This window comes from Nicotiana tabacum, chromosome 12, assembly GCF_000715075.1.
Source record: "Nicotiana tabacum cultivar K326 chromosome 12, ASM71507v2, whole genome shotgun sequence".
In the NCBI taxonomy this organism is placed as follows: domain Eukaryota; kingdom Viridiplantae; phylum Streptophyta; class Magnoliopsida; order Solanales; family Solanaceae; genus Nicotiana; species Nicotiana tabacum.
The window spans coordinates 114,494,078-114,520,305 of record NC_134091.1 but is presented as its reverse complement, the minus strand read 5'-3'; the positions used below and the strand labels follow the sequence as shown (position 1 = coordinate 114,520,305).

Here is a 26,228-nt window from a genome sequence, read left to right as displayed (position 1 = left end):
AAAAAATAAAAAATAAATCAAAATACTCTGTTGGAATGAAGAGGAAATCAACAAAGGAATAGATGTTTGATTATAGTTCAATTTTCGGGAAATTCTGTTGAAATTTTTATTATGTCATCCTCTTGGGGGAAAAAGAGAGCAGAAATCAGGGTGGATGACTATACATAAAGTAAAACATGAGTTCTTTAAAATTTTGTTTCACAGGTATCTAGTGTAAAATATTCCTTTTTTTAAGTCCATTACTTGAGTAAGACTCAATATGTTTTGTGATATCAAATCTCTTGCCTGAGGGAAGTTAGATATAAAATTATTTTTGCCTTCTTATGCTTCTTGAAAACTACTTCTGCTCTTGATATGAGACTCCAGAATTTAACCTCAATGTATTTTTAACCATTACTAATGTAAAAACATCATTGAGTTATGAACTAATCCTATCGAAGAAGAGTCATTGCTTAGAGGGTAATGACTTGTATAGATAATCGATCTTTTTCCAGATGTTTTCTTTTTTAGGTTACATAATTTTCGACCTCCAAAATTATAAATCTATTACTAATTAATATTGAACTTTTTGGAAACGCCATCTATTTTGTTCAGGGAGAAATAGATGCCATATTTGAAATTTCAGCACAATTTGAAAATTCCCTATAGAGTTTAGAACTTTTCCAAGTGGATTGTATTACTATTGGTGGTGGAATTCCTTGTATGTACGCTGGAGTTGGAACCTCCTCACATAATGTGCGGAAGTTTGAATTAGTGTGCTGGGTTTTAATGGTAGACCTCCAACCAGAGCCGGCTCTAAAAGTGTACGGGGGTAAGGCAAGTGACTTTTGGGGGCCCCATTTTTTAGGAATAATATATTTTATAGGTTTATAGGTTTAAAAAAATTATATATATATATATATATATATATATATATATATATATATATATATAATACTTTTGTAGTTTTTCATATAAAAGGAAAGAAAATCTTTTAGATATATTAATAAAGTAAAGATTTGACGTACTTAAAAATAGTAGAAACATGTTGGGAAAGTCGTATTGAAAGTATTAAAGCAATAAGATTTCAGGGTTCACAAATAAGAGATACTTTAATAAAATTAGTAGAAGTTAGGGACGATCCAAAAAAAAAAAAGTAAAGTAAGTTGTTTAGCAACATATGAGCTTGAAAATTTTGAGTTTTTATTGGGCATCACTATTTGGTACGATGTATTATTTGCTGTTAATTTAGTTAGCAAAAGTTTACAATCAAAAGATATGCATATTGATGTTGCCATAGATCAACTAAGAGGTCTAATTTCTTTTTCTAAAAAATATTAGAACCTGCATTTGAGATTGAAGGATTTACAAATGCTATGATTTCAGTTAAGGAAATTGTATTTGAGATGAATATAGAACCTGAATTTCGTAATAAACGTGTAATACATAGAAAGAAATAATTTGATGAGAATGTTGATAATGAAATCACAAAGTCTCTTGAAGAATCTTTTAGAGTTGATTACTTCTTATACATAGTAGATCAATCCATTTTTTCACTTCAAAATAGATTTGAACAGTTTGAAGTATATGAAAATATCTTTGGTTTCCTATTTAGTGGTAAAAAAATTCAGATCATTAGATGACGAGAATTTTAAAAAATATTGTCTTAGTCTTGAATGTTCCTTAAAACATAACAATCACTCTGATATTGATGGTTTAGACTTATTTTTCGAATTAAAAGTGTTAAGAGAAATAGTACAAGTAGAAAATAATACTCTAATCGATATAGTCAATCAAATAAAAAGACTTGATGATTCTTTTCCAAATGCTTATATTGCTTATAAAATAATGTTAACAGTTCCTATAACAGTTGCTTCAGCAGAAACCACATTTGTCTCGAATAAGATGTATTATTGACCTCAACCATACACATTCTCGACTCGCTTCATGAATAACAATTATCTTAGCATGATTAGATGAAGTAGCTACGATTGATTGCTTAGTCGATCGCCAATATATGGCAGTGCCTCCACATGCAAACTGAAAAAGTTATGTCAGGCTTTGTTGTATTAGCAAGATACATTAGTGCACCAATTGCACTAAGAGATGGTACTTCAGGACCAAGTAGCTCTTCATTCTTTTCTTGAGGTCAGAACGGATCCTTATTCACGTCAAGTGATCGAACAACCATCGGAGTACTTAATGGATGTGCTCCATCCATGTAAAACCGTTTCAATACCTTTTCTGTGTAGGCAAATTGATGAACAAAAATCCCATTTGCCAAATGTTGAATTTGCAAACTGAGACATAATTTTGTCTTTCCGAGATCTTTCATCTCGGATTCCTTCTTTAAATAATCAATTGCCTTTTGGAGTTCTGTATGAGCTCCAATAAGTTTTATGTCATCAACATATACGGCAAGTACAACAAACTCCGACGTTGTTTTCTTTATAAAAATACATGGACAAATGACAACATTTATATAAGCTTTCTTTAATAAATACTCACTAAGAAGGTTATACCATATTCGTCCTGATTGCTTTAGACCATACAAAGATCTTTGTAATTTGATTGAAAATATTTCCCGAGATTTTGAATTATGCGCGTCAGGCATTTTAAATCCCTCGGGAATTTTCATGTATATCTCATTTTCAAGTGAGCTATAAAGGTAGGATGTAACCACATCCATTAAATGCATGTTAAGCTTTTCATGGACATCAAAACTAATGAGATAACGGAACGTTATAGCATCCATAACAGGAGAATACGTCTCTTCATAATCGACACCAGGCATTTGTGAAAATCCTTGTGCAACAAGGCGTGCCTTATATCTTTGTACCTTATTTTTCTCATTCCTTTTACATACAAAGAACCATTTATAGCCAACAAGCTTAACACTATTAGGTGTTTGGATTACATGCCCAAAAACTTCACGTTTCGCAAGTGAATCCAACTCGGATTGGATTGCTTCTTGCTATTTTGGCCAATCACGTCTTTGTCGACTTTCTCTAACAAATTGAGGTTCAAGATCCTCACTATTTTGCATAATGTATGCAAAGACATAATCCACCACTATATCCAATCGATTCAAATCTATCTCAATATCGATTGGATTTATTGATAGTTCCTTATTTTCTTAAGTCTCAGGCTCATTGATTTCCTCATGAATCTCAGGATTGGTTAAATCATGGATTTCTTCATGAGACTATTTCGTAGTGTCATCTTGATCATTTGTTCTTTTATTTCTCTAGGATTTCGAACCTTAGAACTCAATGGTTTGTCAAGCTTTATGCATGATTTTGACTCATTAGCTATGACATTAGAAGATTGTCCAACAGGGACATCAATACGGATTGGAACATTCTCTGCAGGGATATGCAATTTTGTTATCCTTTTTCAGATCCGTAAATGCGTCTGGCATTTGATTTGCTATTTTCTGCAAATGAATAATCTTTTGCACCTTTTTTTTCACAAATACTGGTACGTGGATCAAGATGAGACAATGATTGATTTTTTCACAAAATTTTCCGTTTGGTTTCACCAATTTCTCCCCTAATTTTGTGAAAAGTGTCTCATCGAATCGACAATTTGCAAATCGAGAAGTGAACAAATTTCTCGTTAATGTTTTGAGGTAGCGAATAATGGAGGGCGATTCAAACCCAACATATATTCCTAACCTTCGTTGGAGACCCATTTTGGTGCGATATGGCGGTGCTACATGCACATATACCGCGCATCCAAAAATTCTTAAATGAGATATATTAGGTTCGTGACCCAAAACTAATTGCAACGTTGAGTATTTATAATAATTTGTCGGTCTGAGACAAACTAGCATTGATTCATGCAAAATGTCCTGACCCCAAACAGAAGTGGGTAACCTCATTTTAATGAGTAATAATCTTGCTATCAATTGGAGACGTTTAATTAAAGACTCTGCAAGGCCATTTTGAGTGTGAATATGAGCGACAGGATGTTCCACTTTTATCACAATTGATAAGCAATAATCATTAAATATTTGGGATGAAAACTCAGTATCATTATCAAGTCGAATAGACTTAATTGGATTATCGAAAAACTGTGCCCGTAATCGAATTATTTGTGCCAATAATTTTGCAAACGTGAGATTGCGAAATGATAATAGGCACATATGAGACCATCTAGAAGATGCATCTATTAAGACCATAAAATATCTAAACGACCCACTAGGTGGGTGAATAGGTCCGCAAATGTCCCCTTGTATACGTTCTAAAAATGCAGGGGACTCAATCCCAACCTTTGTTGGTGATGGTCTAATGATTAACTTGCCTTGATAACAAGAAGTGCAAGAAAATTCATTATTTAAAAGAATCTTTAAATTCTTTAATGAATGCCCATTTGAGTTCTCTATAATTCGTCTCATCATAATTGATCCAGGATGTCCCAATCGATCATACCAAAATACAAATGTATTGGGATCAGTAACCCTTTGATTTACGATAGAATGTGCCTCAATTGCACTAATTCTTATCCAATACAGGCCACAAGATAAAGATGGGAACTTCTCAATAACCCTTTTCTGGCCTGAGACATTCTTGGTAACGATGAGATATTGAAGATTATTCTTATCTATTGTCTCAATATGATATCCATTTCGACGAATATCTTTAAAACTCAACAAGTTTCTCTTGAACTTCGAGGAGAACGTTGCATTATCTATGATAAGTATTGTTCCCCTAGGCAGAGTTATAGTAGCTCTTCCAGAGCCTTCAATTAGATTATTACTATCTGAAATTGTAGTAACATCTGCCTTACACATACTTAAAGGAGAGAAATATTTTTTTCTCTTTGAATATTGTATGTGTCGTACATGAATCAACTAAACAAATATTTTTACAATTGAACTTTGATCCAAAATTGCTTTGAGAGATATCCATATTTGCTTCCCATGGTGTGACATACAAAAAAAATATACAAATAAACATTAGTATTTTGCACCATTAAACATAAACAGTAAAATTAGGATATGCTTTCATGTACTACATGGGTTTGCTCAATTAGGCTATCTTTAATAGTCTATATATCCTAACTCACTACTAAGATTCATAACAAAAATTCATAGACCGGATAGTTAGCAATATTGACTTATTATTAGTAGCGACATGGTGACAAGACAATCATATTACTTTCTTTTGTTAAATAGCAAACGTGCACTTGTGGAAATTAACTAAGATGATTTGGTTGTCCATTCAACAAACCAAAGAATGAAAGCCGTCAAATCTAGGTAACAAAAAAAAAAACATTTGCTTTTGTTGGCGAATGTTCTTGCCAGTTGCCGGTTGCCAGTAACAATCTATACATTCGTACCTTTTCTGTCCAAAACCAGTAACTAAATATTCTCTTCACATCACAATGTTACTTTAATAAAAAATATGTTAATCCTTGAAAACTAACCAAACTGAAATATTGTTCAAAACAAATACTAGAAATATATTTAATCAAAACAACTAACACTATTTTATAAAACAAATTAAATTAAATTAATTGATACTAATGACTACTACTCATGTAAAGAACTGTGATTACATAATATTTATTCACTAGCTACTACGAATAGGTAAAAATAAAAATCAAACTGCTCAATCATCTTTAACCACGGATCCATCACCAATCAAGTTGTATATTTTTCCATCAGGGTACTCAAAAAAGTCTGCCACATCCAAGTGGGTGATGTCAAATTCATTGTCATAAACAAAATTAGCTTCAGGACCTTTATTCTTTAGAGATGCTTGATAAAGCTCAACCAAATATCTTGGTGTACGACAAATATTTGCTCAATGCCCTTTTCCATCGCAACGATAGCATTCAGTTTCTGAACCCTTTGTCTTCTCATCTTTCCCTTTCCACTTTTCGTGGTTATTTTTCTTTGGGGGATGATTAACACTAGGAAAATTTCTTCCTTGGCCACGACCACGAACAGGGCCACGACCTTTTCCATGCTTAGCATAATGGGAATACACCTTATCCACTTCAGACAATAGTGTAGATCCAGTGGGTCGATTTTCGTGATTTGTCATAAAGCAAGTCGTTGTTTCGTTAAGCCACAAGGAGAGAAATCAACTCAGACTACTTCTTGAAACCTTTCTCTCGGTACTGCTGTTGCAAGACCATATTGGAGGCATGAAGCGTTGTGAACGTTTTTTCAAGCATATCATAGTCAGTGATACTATCTCCACAGATTTTCAATTTAGAAGTAATTCTAAACATCGCAGAATTATATTCAGAAACAGACTTAAAGTCTTGGAGTTTCAGATGAGCCTAATCATATCGTGCTTGTGGAAGAGTGACCAACTTTAAGTTGTCATATCTTTCCTTTAAGCCATTCCACAAAACAAATGGATTTTTGACTTAACTGTCAGATATTCTATGTTCAACCCTTCATCAAGGTGATGGCGCAAGAAAATCAAGCCCTAGCACGGTATTGGGTAGATGCTTTATTTTTATCTTTGATGGCGTCTCCAAGACCCATTGCATCTAAATGGATTTCCGCATCCAACACCCATGTCATATAGTTCTTACCCGAAATTTCAAGGGCATCGAACTTTCATTTCATAATTGTTTACCCGAAAAATGGATAGAGTTGAATTTATACGTAGTTCCGAGGATATGTGACGTAACTTAACACAAAATATAAGGATAAATAGAAATGTAAATATAGATTGCAGAGAATGCGAAATAGATAAGGTTGTCAGGAACAATGAATCTTAGGATTCAACAAATAGAATCAATCTAAGAAATCTGAAAGAACGATTCTTTACTTTAGAAGAATATAGCGCTTTTATTACAATGTAAGCCTGAGAAAACTTGTTTTATAGAAATGGTAACCAAGCCCTTTTATAGTGGAGGGATTTGGCTCTAAGCATAATAAAATAAATATTCAGTGGGAGACCCATGATAAGTCAGCTTTTCCACAATTTCTGCCAAGATTCTCTCTAGTGGGATTGCAACGGCTTTGGTTTGAGCTTGATTTCGACTCGAGCTCTTGATCTTGGTTCGAGCCCGATCCTGGCTCGAGCCCTCGAATTGATTCGAGGTCAATATTAGTTGGTCTCTGGATTATCAGCATGATAAATCTACTCTGCCTCATGGTTCGATTTCGATTCGAGCTTGATAATGATATCGAACTCGACACGGATCGGCCTCCCCGATTCGAGGTTAGTTTGTTCCACCTTCGGGATCTTACTTCGATAGATCATCGTTCGAACTCGATCGGACATGCTAAGGCCGAAATTTATTTCGACCGTATACAGATAGTCCCTTCGTTTCTCAGAAAGAATATGGCGAGAAATGATATGATTTTTTAACGGCTCGATCAGATTATAACCTGTCGTTTTCATCGGGTTCGACCATGACGCATCTGATAGCTGTCCCGTCGGTTTAGTCTTTCAAGGCATTTAATGCATGTCAGGCGGTGGTCGTCCACCGTTGATACTGAACCGCCATCGCTTGAACCTATAAATAACCCTTTCTTTTATCTTTGACCACTTTTACATCTTCTATCTTCCAAATTTCCCAAGTTCTTCTTCGTACTCTCCAACTTACCAGTAAATCTGTGATTTCTTTCTGCAAAAGCCCCTCCTCAATTTTACCAAATTTTTGGCATCCTTGCTTCTGAACTCGAAAATGGCAAAAACGTCACAAACCATCCCTCCAAAAGAGAAAAATTCATCTTCACAGTGTGCCGCCGATGATACGCCGGCAGAACCACGGCCTGAGGAGTGCGTTCCTGGGGCATGCGTCCTTACTTCTGATTTCAAGGTCGATAAAGGATCATCGGTGCCTGGTTGATGTGAACCGGTATCGAGGTATATATGTTCGATAACCGAGAAGCACCTCCAACAGCTAAAGAAAGATTGCAATTGGGATAAAAAGAAATAATAATTCCTTCTTCTGACGAAGATATCACTTCGCACGTGAGGGGTTTTTTGAATGTGTATTCTTATCCTTTCACGTTGGGTCCCCTCGATTCCGTTATCATTAATTTTTGTTGTCAATACCAAATAACCCTAGGCCAGGTCCACCCTTCTTTTTGGCGGATCATTATCCTGATCCGATATTTCGTAAGCAAAATCGAGGGGATGCCGTTCACTCTTGACCATCTTATCCGATTATACCGTCCTCGACTTTTTCGTGGAGGGTTAATAAAACTTCTCGACTTTTTTGAGGAGGGTTAATAAAACTTCAGTGTCGGGCTACCAAGGCTTTGTTCTCGAGTATTGACGAGGACAGGGACCGGGGTTGGATGGGCAGGTTCGTTCGAGTAAGGACTAGATGCCTTTTCCCGAGGAGTGGAATATGATACGTAAGTGTGATCTTGCTGTTACTTCTACTTTGTTCTTTCATTTATTCTCTCATCGACACTCCTCTTTTTGTGATATAGCGGTTCCCTGGATGCCCGGAGCAGTTCCCGATCTCAAGAACTGGGTACGAGCCCTTGTTTCAACCTCCACATACGCCGAGCGCTCATGGCATGATTTGTCAAAGGGTCGGTGGGAGGACAAAAATCACGGTAAGCTCATTTCTCGTACTCTTTGATGATCCGAACGAGGTGGTTTTCAAAATATTTTATTAAGGTTTTCCATATGCAGGTTTGGGTAAATACGTGGTTTTGAGGCCCTTGTCCAATGAAGAGGAAATTTCGGCCTCTGTCCCAAAGCCGGTGAAGGAAAAAAAAGGAAAAGAGCCTCCGTTCTCGAAGATCCAAAACCGAAGAAGAGAATGGCTCATAAGCCGAACAAGAATGTCATTCCTTTGACCGTGGAATCCGTTCTGCGTCTAAGGGATGAAGATGAAGAAGAAGAAGAAGAAAATGATGAGTCCGCGCTGGCGGTCCGAATTAAGAGAACCACCGATGCCTCATCAGCGGCTGGATCGATGATGCTCCATGAGGCTCCGCCTCGAACTGAGGATATACCGGAGAAAGATTCGGGTAGAGTCCCCGAACTATCGGATATCGAAGACGCATCTCATTGGAGTCAACGGGCAGGGGATATGACCAAAGGGGCCCTCGAACCCCTTCGAACCGAGGAGAATGCTCCAGGCGATTCATTTGGGGCAGCAGCAATCGAGGATTCGCCTACCTTTCCTGCTTTTTCCACAGGGGTGATTCGGGATGCTCAAGCTCTGGGAACCCTCGATCTAGATAGGCCTCACGATGAAGAAGATCCCTTTCGTGACCTGTTTACTGGCATTGAGGACGTTGCCGGTGCTGGTGATGAATCGGATCTTTTTCACGGATTGCGGCAGGCTTTGAATCAGGTGAGCTTTTAAAATTATTTTGTCGGTACTATCTTTATGTTCATTTTTCGTTAACTTTGCTTCTTGTTTCTTTGTAGGCAGCGGCAGTTCATCGAGAATAATGTTCTCGATCCTAAAATGAGCTACATCGATACGAGGCCGACCTATAACGGGATACTGATGAGAGGAACTCCCTTAGACTTTCCTTAGGGCAGAGAGAAGAGGAAATAAAAGACCTCCGAGCTGAGTTGGCCAAGGCTTATCGAGATCAGACCGATTTTTCTAAGCAGGTAATGATGCTTTTGAAAGCCTATGGGCTTGATACCAGAACGATAGCCTCTGTAACCGAGCGAGCGCTTACTCAAACTTGGAGCGATGTAGACCTTAGGCTTATTAGTTGAGTCAATGATTCGAGCTTGAAGAAATATAGCCCGTAGGCGTAATGGTCGAGTGAGTGCTTGCTCAAACTCGAAGTAATATAGTCCGTAGGCGTAATGGTCGAGTGAGTATTTGCTCGAACTCGAAATAAAAGTAGCCCGTAGGCTTAATCGAGTGAATGATTCGAACTCGAAGTAATGTAGCCCATAGGCGTAATGGTCGAGTGAGTGTTTGCTCGAACTCTAAATAAAAGTAGCCCGTAGGCTTAGTCGAGTGAATGATTCGAACTCGAAGTAATGTAGCCCGTAGGCGTAATGGTCGAGTGAGTGTTTACTCGAACTCGAAATAAAAGTATCCCATAGGCTTAGTCGAGTGAATGATTCGAACTCGAAGTAATGTAGCCCGTAGGCATAATGGTCGAGTGAGTGTTTGCTCGAACTGGAAATAAAAGTAGCCCGTAGGCTTAGTCGAATGAATGATTCGAACTTGAAGTAATGTAGCCCGTAGGCATAATGGTCGAGTGAGTGTTTGCTCAAACTTGAAATAAAAGCAGCTCGTAGGCTTAGTCGAGTGAATGATTCGAACTCGAAGTAATGTAGCTCGTAGGTGTAATGGTCGAGTGAGTGTTTGCTCGAACTCAAAATAAAAGTAGCCCGTAGGCTTAGTCGAGTGAATGATTCGAACTCGAAGTAATGTAGCCCGCAGGCGTAATGGTCGAGTGAGTGTTTGCTCGAACTCAAAATAAAAGTAGCCCTTAGGCTTAGTCGAGTGAATGATTCGAACTCGAAGTAATGTAGCCCGTAGGCGTAATGGTCGAGTGAGTGTTTGCTCGAACTAGAAATAAAAGTAGCCCGTAGGCTTAGTCGAGTGAATGATTCGAACTCGAAGTAATGTAGCCCATAGGCGTAATGGTCGAGTGAGTGTTTGCTCGAACTCGAAATAAAAGTAGCCCGTAGGCTTAGTCGAGTGAATGATTCGAACTCGAAGTAATGTAGCCCGTAGGCGTAATGGTCGAGTGAGTGTTTGCTCGAACTCGAAATAAAAGTAGCCCGTAGGCTTAGTGGTCGAGTTTATCTTAATTCTGATTGCATAATAAATCTCAAAATAGAGGAATTTTCCTTGGATATAAGATGCCGATAAAGAAGAGAACTTTCTTCGCACGTTATTACACGCCTGGGTTCGGGCCAATCTATATGAGCATGGTTCGCTTCGACCATTTGGCTCTTACAATTTTTCCTATTGGAACCCTGTTGTTGTGAAATAACTCTCTTGCGAGGCCTCGGATATTGTTGTAAATTCTGCACGATCAATGGTTACCTTATTAAAAATCTTGCCGAAAAACCCATTTGGGATAAAATCGGTCTAAGGGAAAAAGAGTGCAACGCGTGCCTTCAAGCGAGAGATCCATCTTAGCCCTTGTTCGAACTTCTGCAGGGGTCAGTTTTGAAATATAAATGAATATGGAAAGGTCGTACCTTAGCAGTAGTACCGTTTTAGATGTGATACATTCCAGCTACTTGATAGCTGTTTGGCATTTATAATGCCGAGCCTGTACGATCCCTTTCCGATGTTCTCGAGCACCTGATATGGTCCTTCCCAATTCGATCCTAGTTTTCCTTCATTCGGATTTCGGGTATTGATGGTAATTTTTCTTAACACTAAGTCCCCAGGCTTGAAATGGCGGAGCTTGGTTCTTCGATTATAATATCTTTCGATTCGTTGCTTTTGGGCAGCCAATTGGACGAGAGCAGCTTTTCGTCTTTCGTCCGATAGTTCAAGGCTGGTATTCATAGCCTCGTTATTTGATTCTTCCTTCACGAATCGAAATCTGGCACTGGATTCACCAACTTCGACTGGTATCAATGCTTCGGACCCATATACTAAGGAGAATGGGGTCGCCCCCGTACTGGATTTTGACGTCGTCCGATATGCCCAAAGGACTTCGGGTAGGATTTCTCTCCATTTTCCTTTAGCGTCGTTCAACCTCTTCTTTAAGTTTTGAATGACAGTTTTGTTCGTTGATTCGGCCTGCCCATTCCCACTGGGGTGGTATGGCATCGATAATATCCTTCTTATCTTATGGTCTTCGAGGAATCTTGTTACTTTGCTGCCAACGAATTGTTTTCCATTGTCACACACTATTTCGGCGGGTATCCCGAATCGGCATATGATATGATCCCAAATAAAGTCTATAACTTCTTTCTCTCTTATTTTCTCGAACGCCTGCACTTCAACCCATTTAGAAAAATAATCAGTCATAAATAAAATAAATTTGGCTTTACCTGGGGTCGATGGAAGAGGGCCGACGATATCCATTCCCCACTTCATGAATGGCCATGGGGATAGGATTGAGTGGAGTTGCTCTCCGGGTTGGTGGATCATCGGTGCAAACCTTTGACATTTGTCACATTTACGAACAAATTCCTTCGTATCTTTGCCCATATCGATCCAATAATACCCTGCTCTGATTATTTTTTGAACTAATGTATCGGCTCCAGAGTGATTCCCGTAAGTACCCTCGTGCACTTTCCGTAGGATATAATCGGTATCTCCCGGACCCAAGCATACTGCCAACGGTCCATCGAATATTCTTCGGTACAACATTCCGTCCGAAGCCAACGTGAATCGAGCAGCTTTAGTCCATAGGGTTCTGGAATCTTTAGGGTCCGATGGGAGTTTCCCGCTCTTCAAGTATTCAATATACTTGTTTCTCCAATCCCAGATTAAGCTTGTAGAATTTATTTCGGCGCAACCTTCTTCGATTACCGATCTCGAAAGTTGAACAACATTCCCCGAGCCCGAGTCATCTACCTCAACCGACGACCCCAAATTCACAAGCGCATCGGCCTCATTATTCTTTGCATTCTACCTTCTCGAACTTCGAAGGTTTTGTTTACTTGACTTACCACCAGCAAGGAGTCGCAATTGGCTTCAATGACTTTTGCTCCCAAGTTTCTAGCTAGCTCGAGACCTGCAATCATGGCTTCATACTCGGCCTCGTTGTTAGTCAACCTGATAATTTTAATAGATTGCCTAATAGTGTAACCCGTGGGTGGTTTCAAAACTATGCCCAGCCCGGACCCTTTCACGTTCGAAGCCCCGTCCGTAAAAAGGATCCATACCCCCGATGATGTACCTGATTTCAACAGGAGTTCTTTTTCGACTTCGGGTACGAGGGTTGGCGTGAATGATCGGCCACGAAGTCTGCTAAAATTTGAGACTTGATGGTCGTACGGGGTTGATATTCGATATCGTACCCACTGAGTTCGACATCCCATTTGGCCAGTCGGTCTGATAACTCGGGTTTGTACAAAATATTACAAAGCGGGTAGGTGGTTAACACACATATGGGATGACATTGAAAGTATGACCTTAACTTTCTTGAGGTGCTTATCAGTGCAAGTGCCAATTTTTCTAGGAGAGGATATCTAGTTTCCGCTTCTCCTAAGGTTCGACTCGTATAATAAACGGCGAATTGCGTACCTTGCTCTTCTCGAACTAGAACACCGCTTACGGCGACTTCCGATACTGCCAAGTACAAACAAAGTTTTTCGTCTATTTTTGGAGTGTGAAGTAGTGGTGGGCTTTCGGTGAAGCCATTTGATTGGTGGTTATTCGTAGCAGATCCGAAATTCAAGATGTTTTCGGAAATAAGCGCAAAGCACAATGGCGTGTGTTTTCAGATTTGTATCAAATAACCACTGTTATCCTCGGCCCCACAGTGGGCGCAAAACTGTTTACGCGAAAAATGGATAGAGTTGAATTTATACGTTGTTCCGAGGATATGTGGCGTAACTTAACACAAAATATAAGGATAAATAGAAATATAAATATAGATCGCAGAGAATGAGAAATAGATAAGGTTGTCAGGAACAATGAATCTTAGGATTCAACAAATAGAATCAATCTAAGAAATCTAAAAGAGCGATTCTTTACTGTAGAAGAATATAGCTCTTTTATTACAATGTAAGCCTGAGAAAACTTGTTTTACAGAAATGGTAACCAAGCCCTTTTATAGTGGAGGGATTTGGCTCTAAGCATAATAAAATAAACATTGAGTGGGAGACCCATGATAAGTCAGCTTTTTCACAATTTCTGCCAAGATTCTCTCTAGTGGGATTGCAACGGCTTTTGTCTGCGAGCTCGATCTTGCTTAGAACCCTCGATTTTGGTTTGAGCTTGATTTCGACTCGAGCTCTTGATCTTGGTTCGAGCCCGATCCTGGCTCGAGCCCTCGAATTGATTCGAGGTCAATGTTGGTTGGTCTCTAAATTATGAGCATGATAGATCTATTCTGCCTCATGGTTCGATTTCGATTCGAGCTTGATAATGATATCGAACTCGACACGGATCGGCCTCCCCGGGTTCGAGGTTAGTTTGTTCCACCTTCGGGATCTACTTTGATAGATCATCGTTCGAACTCGATCGGACGTGCTAAGGCCGAAATCTATTTCGGCCGTATACAATAATATCAGTCATAGTTAAAAGATGAGAAAAATTATACATTAGTCTTCTCAAAAAGTTTCTTGAGACGGTAGAGTCTTGTGCTGATAACGTGTAATGAAACATTAAAAGAAGAAAGAAAGTATTGCAGAGAAAAGTAGAGCGAGAATTCTTATTGATTTGGGATGATTTACAATAGAATAGAACCCTTCTATTTATAGCCAACAAATAATAATCCCTAAAATCTCTCTAAAATATAGAAATTCACCTTAAATACAATTCTATTTATAACAATTATAACGTTCTTATAAATACTTAGGCCTCATACTAAACTTTGGTCTCAGGTCCCACATGCACTTGAGCCGCCCCCGTCTCCAACGTAGTTCCAACTCTACCATACTGTGCTGAAGTTTCACATACAATTTTCAACTCTATGATAGTACTATCTTGGGGTTTCACTCGTAGGAGTAGAAACTTAAGGGAGAAGTCTTGTTTTTGTAGAAGTAGAAACTTGGAGTTCAAGAAAGCAAGAGAAGATAAAGAAGTGGGTCTCTGTCTCTGGCCTCTGTTACTTTCCAATGAAAAACTAGCTGTGTTTCATACAGTGGCGGAACATTAAGAAATGAACCAAAAAGTGGCCAGCCGGCGTCATTTTTACGCCATATGTAAATTTGCAATTAAGGTCCAATTATTTTGGAAAAATAACATTGTATAGCCGCTATAAAAAATAGCCGAAAAAAGTATAAAATCTGTATATTTTTTGTATATAGATACATTCTGTATGTTATATACAAAAAATATATACAAGTTTTATACACTTTTTCGGCTATCAAATATAAATAGTTTCTGGTGCGGGCTAAAAATGATAATATACCAATTATTTTGCCACTGTAGCGGCCCAGTCTATTGTTTCATGGTTTTGTTAGCTTGGGCTTTAACTCAAAATACGCTTCACGGTTTAATCTTGAACTTGTCTTTTTTATACGCACTAATTACTTTGCCCACACATTTCGACGTGGGATTTGTTTAAAAAAAGATTTGTAGAGAATCACTTTTGAGTTCAATCGTTAGTGATAGGGGTGGGTGTTCAAACCGAACCGAAAAATTGCACTAAACCAAAAAGTCAAATATGAGATTATTTTATCCCATCTCTCATGTGGTATAAATTACTCCTGAATTATAATTCCAAGATAATTTTGTCTGCGTACCAAATGACTCCTTAAAGTGTAAGATGGGGAGTGCAACACCATCGTAAGTAAATTCAGTTTCTTTCTCATTTTTCATGCCTTAGTTCTTATGCTAATGCCTCAACTATTGTTGTTGAACAACATTAATTGATTTGAAGGTTCTTATTACTCATTACATTGCTCAACAAAAAAAAAGATTATTTTTCACCACTGAAATATAGAAATTGGACTTGATAATAATGGTATAATTTATAGAAAGAAAAAACTGATTAGTACTATGTTGATAGTCACAGAGTCTCTTGAAGATTTTTTTTTTTAAAGTTCAATACTTCTTATCTATAGTAGACCAAACGAAGTCTCACTTCAGAATAGATTTAAACAATTTGAAGCGTGTGCTCTTCAATGTTCGTTAAAACATAATAGTCACTCTAATATTGATAATTTAGATTTATTTTTTAAATTAAAAATGTTAAATGATTTAGACTTACCTAAGATCAACAATGTCTCAAGAAATATTAAATGGATTAGCTATATTATCAATTTAAAAAGAATAATTAGAAGAAATCGATTGTAATAAAAAATAATTTTGAATCTCACAAAGCTAAAAAAATAGACTTCAAATAAATTAAGATTTTCTTTTTAAGTTTAAGACCTCCATTAAACTCTGACTTTAGGCCCCTAATGTGGTTAACCCGCCCTTGTAAACTGTTATGCTATCTGCCTTAGAGTTACTCGACACTTGTGCTAATGAAAGAATATATATCCGATAGAATAGTTGAGGTATATGTAAAGCGGTCAAAAAATGATCTTCACAAGAGAATGATGCCATATGTAAACCAAGCTATATATACACATGCATGCAATAACAGAAATGCACGAACAATGAGATCACTCGTAAACCAAACTCTACGTTGCAATACCTAAAATATAACAATATGAGATCATTCAAGACTCAACATTTTCAAGTCCTTATTTCTCAGGGACCCCACACAGACGACGCATTTTTCTTCGTTAATGCTTCACGGAAGTTTCTTGTAAAACTAAAGGGAAAAGGCGGCAAGAACAAAAGGAAGTACAAATACGTTATTTCTTCATAAAGCAAATAATGTTTTTTGTTGCTTTATTAGATTGATGCTTTAGCTTTCAAGCCAAATAATTAAGTTGCTTTTGCGATTGTTGCTTCAACGTTTTAAATCTAATATTTTTTAGGCGGTGAACTATGAGCCCACCAAAAACATAATAATAAGAAAAGAAAAGTAAGAAGCATCCACTGACTTAAACTTTACTGTCACTACCTTAATTGTGTGTGTGTGTTTTTTCTTTCAGGAATGAGATAACGCAGAATCATAATATTGTCAGTTTTTTTTCTCTCTTCCTTAGTGAAGGGAGAAATACAATGGACCGACTCGAGATCAGAGGCGAATACATCTTGCGGCAAGTGATGTGTAAATTTTTTATTAAATAAGTATATATAGATATTACGCAAATTGAAAATATTGTGTAACATTCTCAAAAAATAAAGACTAATTATAATATTTAATTATTAGTTGAAGCGATATGAAACTAAAAGTTAAAGGTAGTTAAGTTACAAGAAGAATAACTTCTCCTTGTAAGAAGTCATTTTCGTCCATTTAATGCACAATATTTTCTTTGTAAAATGACTTCAGTCAATTCGAATGCGACATAATAACTTTTTTACAAAGTTTGGGGTGAAATTCGTTTGGGTGCGCACTAAGTAATCTGCTTATTGTGTAATATCTCACAAACCACACATAAGATCATGTAAACCGCACTAGACAAGCCCGATGCGACGAGTTCTGCATGAGGAAGCTTTTGGTAAAAGGAATCTCATTCTTCTATAAGGAAAACCACTCACTCAGCCGATCCTTGCGGTCTACGACACAATAACTTGCTCATGTTAAACATCTACGGTAAAATATATATATCCTTCGTCATACCAAATACACCTTTCCTTTTTCATTTTTTGGTTTCATTGCGTTCTTTTCGAGGACAACAGGCTTGGTCCTCGGGAGTTTTTTCGTTTGTTTCTTTGTCCTTGGAAGCTGATTACAATAAATTCTTTTTAAGAAAAAAACAAAGTACTCCAGATCCAGCAACAAGCTTTAATTCTATTAAATAATGTCAAACAAACTAAATTACAGAAAAAGGTAAAAGAGAGATGAAAATAAAATTAAGACAATAAAGAAAGATTCCAAATTCCAGATGCGAAAGTGAAAATCCAGGTGTTGCAGTTCTGGTCCTACCCAGAATAGCAAGGAATTTTCTGGAATATAATTAAGACATGACTTTACTTTGCTGTTGTTTCGGTATCAGACAACTTGTCTGATTTTGATGGCATTAACTTTTGACATATGCCCATTGGGGCTTTTGTGGAGAAGGTGGAGCAAATTTACTATATTAGCCAAAATTAGGCCAAGGTGGAGATTTGTAATTATGGCCAATATTTTGGCTAATGGAGTCCATCTCACATAAGCATAAGCATCTTTGCAAAGTGTAAACTTTGTTGGCAATATTCTTTGGGACCCAAAAATATTGTATTATGTGATGGACATCATTTTTATTACGGATTTTTTGTCAGCTAGCTACCAAATCATGACTTTTTTGACTATAAAAGGGAAGGCAATTAGTTCATTTTAGACACACCAACAAGACTTGTCTTCAATTCTTGTTTCTTCCTTTCCTCCTTTATTAAGAGTATTTTGTATGAGAGTTAGTATTGGGAAGCACTTGTGTGAACCCTTTCTTTGGAGTGATCTTGTGAGGTTATTCTCTTAGGGTATTTTGAATTAATTAGAGTGTTTACTCTAATTTTGTACTCTCTTTTGTACTCTTATTGTTATAGTAAATTGCTCCTCTCCACTTGTGGACGTAGGTCACTTTGACCGAACCACGTTAAATTTGTGTCTTCTTTATCTACTTTAATTGTCGTTGTTATCAACTTCCATTGTCTTTGTTATTGCCATTATACCGTTGTTTGGCTATATTCCGCACTACTCGGGTTCCCGATCCTAACAAATTGGTATCAGAGCCGGATCTAACCGGGTTAGTTTCAATAGCCAAAATGACTCTAACAAAGACCTATGTTGAGAAATTTGACCAAAGTGCAAACTTCGTAATGTGGCAATTAAAGATAGAAGCTATCCTAATTCAAGATGGCTTAGACTTGGCGTTGCAAGAAAAGTAAAAGAAGCCGGATAAAATAACGAATGAGGAGTTTGCCGTCATAGACAAAAGGGCAAAAGCAGGTATCATTTTAAATCTCTCAAATGAGGTTTTACGTGAAGTTTCTGTAGAAACCACAACCAAAGGCATGTGGAAAAAATTAAAAACCTTATATATGAAGAAGACGGTAGAAAATAGACTTTACCTGAAGCAAAAGCTTTATACAATTCGTATGGGTAAAGGTACCTCTATTCTCTCTCATCTTGACATCTTTGATTCCATTCTTATGGATTTGAGTAATATAGATGCTGAAATTAAAGATGAGGATCAAGCCGTGCTACTGCTTTGTTCTCTACCCCCATCTTTTAAGAATATAAGAGATACTATACTTTATGCAAAGGATAATATCTCTTATAAGGATATTAAATCTATTTTAAAATTAAAGGAACAGATAGATAATGATATTACTGGGGAAGCTAGTGGAACTCAAGCGGAAGTTGGCTTGTTTGTTAGGGGCAAATCCGACTCCATATCCAGATACAATAATCTACAGTGTCGCTATTGTCATAAGAAAGGTTACATTATCTCCGAATGCTATAAGCTGAAAAATAAAGAAAAGCATAAGGAAAGAAAAATCGAGCACAAAAATACTGACACTGCCGAAGCTAGTGTAGCAACTGATGAGATTGAGGGAACTATATTTTTAGCAATTGAAACTAGTTTCAGATTAGACAATGAGTGGATTTTAGATTCCGGTTGTTTATATCATATGTGTCCTAGAAGGGACTTGTTTTCTACATATGATTTAGTTGCAGGTGGAGTTGTCCAATTGGGTAACAATGTTACTTGTAACGTTATTGGCAAAGGTACAATTCGGGTTAGAATGCACGATGATGTGGTGAGAACTCTCACCGATGTTAGATATGTTCCTGAGTTGAAGAAAAATTTCATATCTCTAGGCACTTTAGAATCCCTTGGGTGCAAATTCACTGGTGAAGGTGGAGTTCTGAAAATTTTTCAAGGTGCTCGTTTGATCATGAAAGCACACAGATCTAGTTCGTTGTATACTTTATTGGGACCCACTGTTATAGGCCCTACTACAGTTTCAGTATCAGACAATTTGTCTGATTTTGATGGCATTAAATTTTGACATATGCCCATTGGGGCTTTTACGGAGAAGGTGGAGCAAATTTACTATATCATCCAAAATTAGGCCAAGGTGGAGATTTGTAATATGGCCATTATTTTGTCAAATGGAGTCCATCTCACATAAGCATAAGCATCTTTGTAAAGTGTAGACTTTGTTGGCAATATTCTTTGGGACCCAAAAATATTGCATTGTGTGTTGGACATCATTTGTACAAGTTGTATCTCTTCTTTTACACCTAAGAGGTCAAGATTTTTTTGCCTATAAAAGGGAAGGCCATTAGTTCATTTTAGATACACCAACAAGACTTGTCTTTAATTCTTGTTTCTTCCTTTCTTTTTTTATTAAGAGTGTTTTGTATGAGAGTTAGTATTGGGAAGCACTTGTGTGAACCCTTTCTTTGGAGTGATCTTGTGAGGTTATTCTCTTAGGGTATTTGGGATTAATTAGAGTGTTTACTCTAACTTTGTACTCTCTTTTGTCCTCTTATTGTTATAGTAAATTGCTCCTCTCCACTTGTGGACGTAGGTCACTTTGACCGAACCATGTTAAATTTGTGTCTTCTTTATCTACTTTAATTGTCGTTGTTATCAACTTCCATTGTCTTTGTTATTGCCATTATACCGTTATTTGGCTATATTACGCACTACCCGGGTTCCCGATCCTAACATTTTGTAGTATTATTTTATTTTCTAATAGCTTAGAAATCAACATTGTAATAGAGCAGGAAGAAGTTCTTGGTTCAAATAAATATTTTGGTGAAAATTTCGCCTCGTGTGTTATACAACTCAGCAACTACGCACAAGCAACACTCATACGTGTATATGTGTGTCTATATATTATTTATACACACTTATTCTGTGAAATACCAATACTACAAAGCAAGAAAGAGTTAAAGAGCAACCCCAACGTATATAATTCCATTATTCCTTTCTTTCCAAACTCTCATCCATATTCTTATTGATATTTTTCATCTTCTTTCTCAGTTCATTTTATTCAAAAACTTTATGGCTTCTTACAACAGCATTCACCAAGAGGGTATGCGCTTTTTCTTTTCTTTTTTCTTCTTTTTTAGTTTTTGTGATTGAGAATTTTAAAGAGTTACACATAATTCGTGTAATTTTTTGGCATGCAGGAATTGAGAAGAAAGAGCCAACTCCTCTGGAAAAGCATGTTATGTTCTTTGATATCAACAAGGATGGAACTATTTACCCTTGGGAAACTTATCAAGGTTTTAATTTCTATCTAAATATTTTCATTTCATTTTTTCTTTAGCATAGTTTGGGGGAGTATGAAACTACAAAGCAATTGTGGCCAAGCGATCAATTAATTCTAATTCGTCATATTATGAGTTGAATTGTGATCTTTGTCTAGTCCTTGGAAAATATCTTTTTGTTCGTTTGTCGTTTTTCTTTCTGTTACAAAATAATTTCCATATTATTCAGTATTACTTTTCTACTTCATTTTATGTACCATCTTTTTTTTTTCTTCTGAAAACAATCTTCTCTCTGATTTTTACCAGGTTTTCGGAAAATTGGAAGTGGTATTTTCCTCTCCATTTTCGCCTCCATTTTTATTAATGCTGGCCTCAGTCGCAAAACTCGACCTGTAATTCTCTCCATCTCTTTCTCTATATATGATTCTTTTGAGTTTCATAATTTCCTACACTTGATTATGATGTGGTTATAATTGGAAAACAAATTTAAAGTTTTAGTACCAAACCAAAATTGTTTAGAATTTGATATTTGCAAGTTTATTTAGGATTTTTAGTCAAATAATTAATATAAGAAATGTTTTTCTGTTCGTAGTTAAAATAGATTTCATACTATTATAAATAGGATTGTTAGCTTATTTTAAGTGTGGAGGTATGTGTGAAGAACTTGTAGAGAAGTGTAGAAAATCATAGAGATTATCAAGAGATTTATTATTTGTTTTCCTTCATATATTAATAAGTTGTTTGATCTAGATCTCATTTTGAAGATCGTAAGAGAAATAAAACAGAATTACACTGAAAGACTATGGTAGGTATATTCATACTACTTAATATGACATAGAAGAACTAAACTGAAAAAAATAAATGAGAAAATTTCCCTTTGTTTCCCTAACTTGAAGAGAAGTTATGTATGAATGAGTAGGTAACAAGAGTTAATTAGAATGTTCAACGGTGGAAAGCGATTAAAATATTGTCCAATCTATTTATTCACGAATTGTTCGTCCATGAAGCTAATTACTTTATTTATTTAAGATTCTATTGGTAAAGTTTCATATCAGATAATAAGCCTGTGGCCCTGATCAGAAGTATATTTCCACCTTTATTCTCTTATTTGTGCATGACTATCGATAATTATTATTTATTGGGTATGAAGCCGTATTAGTTAGGAAGCACTTTACTCTTAATGTGAGGACTTTCCGGCGCGAATTCGGATTTAATTAGATTCCAATGCGAATACCGAACAACCGAATGAAAAACAAAAATAGGAGAACTATTATTTACGTATTAATTTGTAGATGCAAGGGTTGTGAGAAGTACCCTTGCCTGTCGGAGGAGGGAAGAAAAATGACACTAATAGGAGAATAGAATTAATTAATAACAACCCCATAAATTTGGGACTCGTCATAATTTAGTTGTGGCACTAATAATTTATGCTAAATTTAGAAGATATATTTGTGTATTCTGCTAAAATATTATCCACATATGACGACGGATCCTTCCTTTCTGGAGAAACAAAAAAGAAGGAAAAAAGGAAAATAAACATTTCACTGTAGGATAACAAATGCACTTTACACTTTACAGTTACTCCATTATTTAAGAGAGTTAAACTACTCTATATTGACATCGAAAAAAATATTTACATTATTAGTAATCTGGAAAATAACACAAACAACAAGTTAAAGTATTGATAGCGAAAAATTTATATTTAGGCAGAAGCTTTTATAGAAGTGGTTTGGCTGGCTGGAAATGGACCCTAATATTACCAAAAGTGGAGCAATAAGATAGCTTTTATATTCTAATATGCACGTGATTTTGGAAAGTGCCAAATATGGAGCAAGCTGGCAGATGCCCATCTTAATTCCTTTCACTTCATGAATTGGATTTCATATTCTTGCTAATTGCTTTATCCCTAATTAAGTAATTAAGGTGCACAATCAAGCCATCGTGTTCACATGCAAATTAAATAAACCAAACATTACCTGTTGCATGGTGTGTTTAATGACGTTTTAAAGTTATTCTTTTCCAATTTTGTTGTGCTTTCTAATTCTAATATTTTTAGGAAAAGATTCTCATAGTTTTGGCACCTTTTAGAGAATTGAGTACGTTATAGGCGCTATTCATATGAAGTTACATGTAATTGAATTTAAATAAAAATAATTTATAGTATGTTGGGCCAAGCTTCTCCAATTTTGGCCAAGTTTCTAGGAAGGTAAAAAAAAAAAACGTACTTCTAAATAGAAACAGAAGCAATTTTTGAGAAGAAAAAAAAAATAGCTTCTTCCCAAATATTTTTTTGAAAAATGCTTTTGAGAAAAAATACATTTAGAAGCATTTTCTAAAAGTTTGGCAAAATACTAATTACTACTCGAAAGTACTTTCCAAATTGGTTAGCGAAATATAAATTATTTTTCACCAAAAATACTTTTTAAAATAAGCTGCCAATAATTTATTAGACTGTCCATGTGTGAAAGACACGAGTTAGAGTCAGCTCATAACAACCGGAATATAGCAAAAAAGAATCTCTTATTTTGACTAGTATTTTGTTATTTATATTTCAAAATGATTGTCTTAGTTTGACTTGGCACAAGCTTTAATAAAAAAGGGAAGACTTTTGAAATATGTAGTCTTAAATAAGCTATAACATTTGTGTGGATGTAAAACTTTTGAAATTTGTGGTTTGAAACCTGCCATAGCATTTGTATGACTATAAATACTTCTTATTAAGAAAAAATTGAAAGATGTCAATCATTTTGAAACAGACTAATAAAAAAATAATGTCAATCTTTTTGAAACAAGAGAGAGTATTAAACAAACCCCTCTTTCTTTTATTGATCTAATTTCATTAAAGATCAATGAACTATCAGAAATGATAGAGCTATAATCATAAGTGATACAACTTCAATTCACAAATTAATCAAGTTTATTCAAGATTTAGACATGCGAGGACGTACCAATTAGTCAATATCGGTCATATATATATTTAGTTAGTCAACGTCTTTGGTACTTAACTACACACTATAAATTCATGAATAATATATAGTTTTGCTCGAGGAAAAATGATGGAGGGAAGAAACTGATAACTATTACGAATGCACAGGGGAAATGGCCTTCTTTACTGTTTCCTATTGAAGTGAAGAACATCAAATTAGCAAAGCATGGCAGTGATAGTGGCGTCTATGACACTGAAGGAAGGTACGCATCTCGTGCCTCTCTTTATCCCACTAGCTAGAATCTCTCCCTCCCTCTCGACCGAGTTAGATTTTGAAGTTTATTAGTTTGAAATTCCAGTTTTTTTAAGTTACGGATCGGAGTTCTAAATACATATTAAACGAATTTCTTAATACAAATGCAAATTTCAGTTCAAAATTACTGAGTTTCGCCGAACTCGTACCTTAAACGCTAGCTTCGCTCCTGCAGTCCCCCTAACTTATTGTTAAGAGAGCTAAGTTTCATCTCAGACGTGTGAAAAGTAGTTACATGTTGGTGTCACTTAAAAACTAATGTGATAAGTGTTTATTCAACGTATGAATTGATAAATATGAAAAATTATGAAGTATCTGTATTAATTTGGACGAGCACAAATAAAGTCATTGCATAGTCAGTGAATAAAACTTCAGTCTCTTATTGTTGATGCTTACCAAGGGTTCTATACTGCTTATAAAGTATATTTTAGGCTGAATACATATGTAGCCCCTTAAACTTGTCCAATTTTTTCATTTAGACACCTTAACTAAGAGTTGTTGCATCTTGTTTTGCAGTTAGATGTTTAATAGGACACACTGCTTTAATTTGAGTTCAGGTGTTCAATATATAGGAACAGTTTGGGTGTCTAATGAAAAAAAATGGACAAGTTTAATATGTATTCAGCCTATATTTTAGCATACTTGAACAGTGAAACTCAATTTCTGCCTTGCCAATTGCCATTTTGAAGGTTTGTTCCCGAAAAATTCGAAGAGATATTCAGGAAACATGCACGTTCAAATGGAAACGCCTTGACAGCCCAAGAACTGGATGAAATGCTCAAGGCAAATGAGCAACCAAAGGACTCTAAGGGACGGTAATATAAATTTCTTATTGTCAACTTGGATTTTACCCATCAGTAAATTATTAACATGTAATTAGTATAATCTGTATTTTAGGTTATTAATTAGTTTCATTTATTATGAGCAGAGTTAGTTACCTGTATTGTTATACTTTAGATGATTTATTAACATGTAAAAATTTCTTTTACATCGTGGCGTAAAACTCCATTTTTATGGCCTCTTGAGAAAAGTAATAATATAATAAACTGGATTATGCAGTATTGCTGCTTTATCAGAGTGGAAAATCCTTTATTTCCTTTGCAAAGACAAACATGGATTGTTGGGAAAAGAAAAGGTTAGAGGTGTTTATGATGGTAGCCTATTTGAACAGATGGCAAAGGAGCACCAATCCAAGAATTGCAAGTGTAATTATCAATCTTCATCTCCTAATCAAATTTAATTCCTCATTATTTGTCAAATATGTTTTGCATGCAATTGATTTCTCCAGTAACTTGAACAGGAAAAAAATCAGAGCTATATGAAAACTGGAAGGCTCTTGCAAATGGTCTGCTGCAGTTGTGCCTTTGTGTGTAACAACAATGTACAAATACGTAAAGTTGAATCTGGTGGACTTTCATAGTATTTGTAATTGTGGAATATTCTCTGAACTGTGTGGATCGGAAGTGACACTTTAATTGTTTGTTCTTTTCTCTTATTCTTGTTATCAATATGAAATGCCTACATTTTGCGTGCATGAAATGACCATGGTACTCATAGTGTTTTAAAAGGCGTGGGCGTAAGACAAACATTTTATATATGTCTCAGCGAGGTGTAAGCCCTGAGGCATGGGGCGTAAGCCCCACACGTATTTAATTTTTAATATTTCATGAATTACAGTAAATATTTCTAAGTATGTAAAATTACATAAAAATAAAAGAAAACTATAAATAAGTAAAAAAATATATATAAATGTGCTACATCTCCATAAAATATTAGTCAAAATAATCATCTCTCCGCTACTTACAAGCACAAATAACTTGAATTGAATAAAATAAAATTTTTTACATGGAGGAACAAAAACGATAACCTACAATTTTAACTTTGAACTTACTGCTATGGAGGAGAATGAAGTTTTCTTTGTATTTGCAAAAAAATTAACTATTCGTTACTTTTGAAAGATAGTAGCAGACTTGCGAACAAGATAAAGAATTGGAAAAGTCCATAAATTAGAGATTCTAGCAATAAAATAAAAGGTCTTGACTTTAAAATATTATATTAAACTTTAAAGACTTCCCGTGCTTTTTTAAAGACTTTTGGGTAATTACATGTTGATTTTTGAGAATTTGGGTATTATATTAAGGACTTATTCAGAAATTTTATTTTAATTTGAAAAAGTCTCTTGG

General features: G+C 35.8%; 1 protein-coding gene across 2 annotated transcripts; it reads left to right on the top strand.

Annotated features, from left to right (window-relative positions):
* The first annotated feature begins 20,460 nt into the window (after nt 1-20,460).
* LOC107808920 (putative peroxygenase 5) lies at nt 20,461-25,530 on the top strand. Of its 2 annotated transcripts, XM_075226834.1 has the most exons (8): nt 20,461-20,500; nt 20,577-20,628; nt 20,726-20,821; nt 21,113-21,198; nt 23,901-23,995; nt 24,735-24,860; nt 25,105-25,250; nt 25,334-25,530. In XM_075226834.1, the coding sequence occupies exons 2-8, from the start codon at nt 20,598-20,600 to the stop codon at nt 25,339-25,341; spliced, it is 588 nt and encodes a 195-aa protein (XP_075082935.1). In that variant the 5' UTR covers nt 20,461-20,500; nt 20,577-20,597; the 3' UTR covers nt 25,342-25,530. The 2 variants fall into 2 exon arrangements, with proteins under 2 accessions (XP_075082935.1, XP_016488966.1); XM_016633480.2 differs by having other exon boundaries at nt 20,466-20,628; nt 25,346-25,530.
* The last annotated feature ends 698 nt before the right edge of the window (nt 25,531-26,228 follow it).